The sequence below is a fragment of the Nothoprocta perdicaria genome, unplaced genomic scaffold (genome assembly GCF_003342845.1).
Source record: "Nothoprocta perdicaria isolate Ctin4 unplaced genomic scaffold, notPer1 scaffold_452, whole genome shotgun sequence".
Classification (NCBI taxonomy): Eukaryota; Metazoa; Chordata; class Aves; order Tinamiformes; family Tinamidae; genus Nothoprocta; species Nothoprocta perdicaria.
The window spans coordinates 150,249-156,704 of record NW_020455702.1 but is presented as its reverse complement, the minus strand read 5'-3'; the positions used below and the strand labels follow the sequence as shown (position 1 = coordinate 156,704).

The 6,456-nt window shown below is 45.6% G+C and overlaps 1 protein-coding gene across 1 annotated transcript; it reads right to left on the bottom strand.

Annotated features, from left to right (window-relative positions):
- Nucleotides 1-3,356: 3,356 nt before the first annotated feature.
- Nucleotides 3,357-6,294, bottom strand: HOXC9 (homeobox C9). Its single transcript, XM_026046684.1, has 2 exons — nucleotides 5,727-6,294; nucleotides 3,357-3,642 (listed from the first exon to the last, which is right to left on the bottom strand). The coding sequence occupies exons 1-2, from the start codon at nucleotides 6,292-6,294 to the stop codon at nucleotides 3,398-3,400; spliced, it is 813 nt and encodes a 270-aa protein (XP_025902469.1). The 3' UTR covers nucleotides 3,357-3,397.
- Between the last annotated feature and the right edge of the window lie 162 nt (nucleotides 6,295-6,456).

Sequence of the window (6,456 nt, the reverse complement as noted above, 5' to 3'; positions counted from 1 at the left end):
AAAAAATGAACCTTTGGGTAGCTGAAGGACCCCTTAGGCTGTGCACACCCCCCAAGCAACAAGGAGAAAATTAAAAACCAAACAGCGGCGCGTGCACGCGAAACATTCCCCTATGCACACATCTAGGCACAAGCACGATGTCCACCCTTATATATCTATACAAAATATAGATATGGCCGAGCATATGAGCACAAGGCGGGCTGTAGGACCAGCTCGGCAGCCCCCAAGCTCCCCCCGTGTTCCTTCGGCACACAATAGCTGTATCAATATGCACACACACGCCATATGTCAAAGGATGCCCAAATCGGAACATTTTGATACATTAATCCCCTAGAAATGGTGACCACAGGATGTGCTGCTCTGCAGTGGATTTTTTATATATTTTTATTATATTGCTGTTATTATTTTTTTTTTTACATTCTCCACGCTGTGGGTTTGCTCTCCCCCCACTCTTAAGCCCGCTCTCCCCCCGCTCCGGGAAAAGCGAGGCTGTGGCAGCGGAGAAATTCAATGGCCGAGCAGTCTCCCAGCAGGGCCAAATGGCATTTTATAGCCGGTGTAACCCTGCCATGCGGCCGCGCATCCCGGGAGCCTTGCACATGAACTAAAACTGCGCCGGGATTTATTTATTTTATATAAGTGTATATGGAGATATATATATATGGAGAGAGAGATACCCGGGCCCAACCCAGCTACAAAAAAAAAAAAAAAAAAAAAGGGAGAGGGGGATAAATCCATCCTTGCTACATCCCCCCGCCTCGCCTCGGGCTCTATGGAGACAAAAGGGCATCTCCTGCACTGCCCGTCGGCTCTAATGGGACGCGCGGCCACAGTGCCGGCTGCGGACGGGGCTGAGAGGAGGGAAGGGGGGGATTGGGGCGTGGGGGGGCAAGACATGGTGGAGAGGGGTCGGGAGGGAAGGAAGAAGGGAGGGAGAAGCCCATGGCCGCAGTGGAAATGGGATCGCTCTCAATGAAAGAGGGGCCAAAATGAACTTCCATACATCACGCCTTTCCAACATCGCTAAACATCGGCTGACATCTGCGCCCCCCCTCCCATCTCTCTTCCCCCTCCGCTCCAGGGGGATTCGCCTTCTGCAAAGCACCGAACGACGCTTATGAGCTGCCCTTAATTAATAAGAAAACGGGTCCATGTCGTCCCTTTCACAAAGACAAGGGCAAACCGCTTCCCAGCCCTTCAAAGCTGCTTTTTTAATCATAAACTCGGGATAAATTAATAAAGAGAAAGCGAGATATGGAAAGGGGAGAGATAAAAATAAATGAATTGACAAGACTGAGGTGGAAAGATTTCTCTTTCTCTTCCTCTCTCTCTCTCTCTCTCTTTTTTTTTTGTCCATAAATCTTTGCTCTGCTAAAATGTTTTCCAACCTAAACCATTTCATTGCGCTTGTTAAGGTTTTCCAAACAGAGCTGGCATAAAACTGGGATTGTAAAAGGGGCTTATAGCTTCCCCCCTTGCTCCATCGATGTTCCACTGATAGACCGTGTCCCTCTGCAGTGACCAAAAATAGCCCCCACACTTACCAATAAATAAATAAATAATTAAAGCTGGGATACAAATCAGAGGAGTAGGGGGGGGAAAAAAGCCTCCAAATGTTTAAGAAGGAGAAATATTAAGGAGCAATATTTTATGAGATCAGCAGAAGTAATCACTTCCAGATTTCTTGATTGCGGAGAAACTGGGACGAGGGCGACAAACGTATCTCGTTCTCCCGGTCTGGTTTTGATTAGGAAGATTAAAACGCCGCTCCACTCATTTCATTAAAGAAAGGGCCCTATAACAAGTTTTTATGATTAAACATCCCTCACTGCTCATTTTTTATACCATCTCCTGCCTCTCGTTTCTCATTCAGCAGCCTGGAAAGCGCCCAGGGAAGAAGCCATTGAGAAATCCCGGCTCCAACGCCCCGGGGGCCGCGAGTTTTCTCGCCTCGGCACAAACCACGGGAGCTCCAGACTTAACTCCCCCTCCCATTTTAGCCCTGGCAGGAAGGAGGGGGTGACCTTTCCGCAGCAAAACAGCCGTTCATTTATTTATTTACTTATTTATTAATATCCCGTGGAAAGCTAAAGGAAAGTGGAAGCGGTGGGGGGACCAATGGGGGGGGAGAGGGGAGAGAGATTGCCTTTCAGCCCAAAATAATGCAGCGAGTATTTAGTCTTTCTCTCAACCATTCCTTGCTCTCCCGTGATCCTCTTTTTTTTATTATTTTTTCCTTTGTTCCCCCGTGATCCTTTATACATATATGTATATATACATATGAATATATGATTTCCTCCCTCTTCCCTTCTCTTTCTTTTTTTTCCTCCCTGCGCAGCTCAGCCTGTCTGGCAAGAAGTGGCACTTCCAGCCACGCTCCAGGTTTTTTGGCAACGCCATCGATATCGCGGGAGCGACCCGGGAGTGGCTGGCAAGCAGCGGCTGCCTTTGCCAGCGCCTCTCTTCCCAGCATCCATATTTAGCCTTTTTACATATACTTCGATCGCCTGGGGTCATAAATTAGTACAATTAATTATCCCAATCTAAGGGGAAAAAATGGATAGCACTTATAAACCCTTACCTCAGCGCCTTTTATTATGATACTGCGAAATAGGAAAGTGCTGGGGAAGGAAGCGGAAAACTCCGCTGCGCCGGTGCCCGGTCCCGCCTCTGCCCGAGCTGCGGCCACCGGCACCAGCGCAGCCCTTCTGCTCGAATAAATAAATAAGTGCATATATATATATATATATAAACATATATATATACACAAAAATAAAGGACACCTACATGCTGAGATTTTTGTTTGTTCTCTTTTCTTTTTTTTTCCTTCCCATGACGTTAGGTATATTTACATAGAGCTGTTCTACAATAGCGAACATAACAATATTACAGAACGATTCTGAGACAAGAATAAAATACACAAAATTGGTACAGCAGAAACGCTCAACACTATGACAGGACATCATGGAGCCATATTCTCTTAAGTCTTTTTTTTTTTTTTTCCTGTGTGTGTACAAAATATTCAACTCACGAGCTCACGAAATTAAAAAATAAAAATACTGGTTAACTTTAATTTAGGAAATATAATACAAAAAAAAAAAAGTATTCAAGTACTTGGAGTGTTTGTTTTCTGAGGAGGACAAATCGGGGAGGGAGGGAAGTAAGAAGAAAGAAAAACAATCCCCCCCCCCGACATCTTTCTTTTATTTAGTTGAATTTTAGAAAAGACTCGTGCTCCAAAACGCTCGCTGTGTTTGACTATAACGCTAAACATTCATCCGCACATTCAGAGTCAGAAACATCTCACCCCCCCCCAAAAAAAAAAACAGCTTTTTTTTTTTTTTTTTGATGTTATTTTTTTCCACGCTCGTTTCTCATAGACTGGCCCCGGCCAACTTTATTGCTGCTCTTTATCGGTTTTTTCTTTATTCATTTTCTTCATTTTCATTCGCCTGTTCTGAAACCAGATTTTGACTTGGCGTTCAGTGAGATTAAGGACTCTGGCTACTTCGTACCTTCGGTCCCGTGTAAGGTACATATTGAATAAAAATTCTTTTTCCAGTTCCAAGGTCTGATACTTTGTGTAAGGGCATCTTTTCTTCCTCGTGGAGCGCGCATGAATCCAATTTGCGACGGGGTTGTCTGAGAAAGAAGATTTTTGCGTTGTTTGCAATAAAAAAATCAGTGCACACAGCTGCCTTCCCCTTCCCCCCTCCGTACCCAGATATATTTCGACTAAGAAACCTGTTTAATTAGCACATCTTACCTAAATATTTTAAGTGACCTACAGAAGAGTTTAATATGTTTATTTTGGAAGGGGGTCATTTCCTTTGCTTTTTTTTTGCTGCTGTTCTCACATTAAGAAAAAAAAGGAAGAGTTTCAGCAAATAAAACTATAGCAATGGGCTTAAAATAATAATTATCCACATGACTGCTACCAGCAGTAATCTAAGAACATAGTCATAAAAAGTAAAAATTCCCACCATTTCATAGGCCCATAAACTCTTTTTACAACCTCTGCTCTCCAATACTTTCCCTAGAAGCTCTCCCAGACCTGGAAAAGCGAGTTTATTTTTGCAATATCTCCAGGATGACACGCGAGATGTCCCACTGGCTGCCAGCAATAGCTTTTTTTTTTTTTTTTTTTTTTTCCCTAGTCTAAAAAGACCTTTCACGGTGCTGCCACTACCCCACTTGGTCAGGAGGAAAATGCTAAGGGATAAGCCAGGGAATTTCTTCCTCTTTGAAATAATATTTGGCTTTTCCGTGGTTTAGGGGGCACCCACCCGGCCCTGTTCCTGTAAATTCCTTTTGCTCACAAGGATGAGCACACAAGGGTGCCGGTACCATCTGACGTTTGATAGTAACATGTAATATAGATGTATTTTAGATGGGGAGCACGATTTAGAGAGGCACAAAGGTGGTTGCACCCGCTGACACGGAGTTTATCGCGTGGAAATCGGAATTTTAGCAGTGAGTTAGGCCAAGGGGGTGCAAGCTGCACATGGCTCCCTCTTCCCTGCCCTGGTTGCGTGCACGGGCGTGCTCCCTCATCCCGCACCCCCAGCCCAGATGCTCCCTCACTCATGATCTCTGGAATAATATATAAAAACATGTCTATTTTGCTTTATTTTTGCTCTATTCTATCCTATTTGCATTGCATTCTGCATTCTGCTTCCTGGGGGGTACTTTTTGCCCTGCCTTGGGGGTGTCCGCTCAGCTGAGTTGCACCTTTCGCAGGGAGGACATTTAAGCTCGGGCTGCTGGTTACCTGACTCCTCGGCCCCTGTCTGCAATGCTGGAGGTTTTGTGGGGGTTGTCTGGAGGATTGTTCTTTATTATTTTTTTCCCCTTCATTTTATTTTTCCCTCCCTCTCTCCCACATGGGGCTTAAGAAGGGGATTCTCCAAGTGGATGGTCCCATGTCCTACATTCGCTGCCTTTTGCCCTCTGCACATTCAGTTTATGCTATGTTCGCAGATTGCCATCCTGATTTTTCCAATTTTTTAAAATAATTTCTACACATTTAGTTCTCCCCAGGGCACCCGCCTTTTCATTTATTCCCACGTGTTGGGCTAGCTCAGGAACTATTCCACCAGAGCAGCTCGCATTGCTATCAGTGCTATTTTATTATTATTTTTATTTAAAAAAAATAAAGCGACAACCTCTGCATTTATTGAGAGATATTTTCTTCCTCTCCCCAAAAGAAACCCACATCAAGACACTCATTTCCAGTCAGCAGGGAGATAATTACAACTCTTTCTCCTTCTTTAAAAGTGGAAATATTTGGAAGTAAAGAGGCTCCTCGTTCTCTAACCCTCTCTCCCCCCCTCCCTTTTTTTTTTTTTTTTTTTTTTTTTAAAAAAAGGAAAGGAAAAGGGAGAAAAAAACCAAAAAATTCCCTTAAAAAAAAAAAAAAAAAAAAAAAAAAAAAAAAAAAAAAGGAAAATTAGATTTTAAAATAATGATAAAGAAGATAAAATAGCCCCAAAACAAAGTACAGATATTCCTCCTGCGGTCCTGCCAGGCGGATATATAGTGAGAAAGAAAAAGAAAAAAAAAAGGAAAAAAAAAAAAGAGAGAGAGCGGGAAAAAAAAACACAGATCTTCCTGCATATCTGGAGTTTTAGGGCAGGGGTTCTCTAAAGGTAATTCCATTTTATTGAGTACGGTACTGGAAAGCTGTAATGCCTCCCCGGTCGTAAACAAGAATGACTTCGACTTACTAGGGTCTAATTCGTGCTTTTCTTCTTTGTGTTTGCTGGCAGCGATGGCTTCGGCCTCCGGGGAAGGCAGGGTCTGCGCGGCTCTGTCTCTCAGCTCCCCGGGAGCCGCGTACATGTAATCCGCGTAGGCGCGCCCGTCCGCGGGGCCGCACTCCGCGCGGCGCCCGCCGAAGGCGTCGGGTTTGAGGCCGTAGGGGCGGCCGCCGGGCGCGAAGGCCGGGAAGGAGACGGCCCCGGCGAGGGGCTCCAGCCAAGTCCGCATGTACCTGGGCTCGCCCCCGACGGGCGCCTGCGGGCCGTACGGGTGGTGGTGGTAGCCCACGGGCGCCTGCGAGGGCACGGGAGCCCACGAGGTGGTGAAAACGGCCGGCTTGGGGGCGAAACTGCACGATGGAAAGTCGGCACAGTCCGGCACTAATCCTGACGCTCGGGCTGCAGCCGGGTGGGAGGCAGTGCCGGGGAACCTGGAGGCCAAGAGCTCGTCGTTCTCGTGGCTTATCAAGGAGTCTACATAATAGTTGCTTATGGGGCCCGACGCCGACATGGTTCCCCCCTCTTTTACATTCATAAGATTATTGTATGAACTGTATGTGTACTTTTTATCTTCTCATAGAACAATCAGGGCAGGTAATTATTTTTTCAGCCTTTCCCCGGGTGCCATTGGCTGCCCGCCCTCACGTGATTGTATTTACCCAAAAATATAGCGTGGATCAATCCGCAGGTCTTTTTT

Excerpts from the sequence above, each read along its gene's own strand:
- HOXC9 (XM_026046684.1), bottom strand. The coding sequence starts at position 6,294 with ATGAATGTAAAAGAGGGGGGAACCATGTCGGCGTCGGGCCCCATAAGC. Across the intron at positions 3,643-5,726 it reads AAAGCACGAATTAGACCCTA|ACAACCCCGTCGCAAATTGG; the intron begins GTAAGTCGAAGT and ends CTTCTTTCTCAG.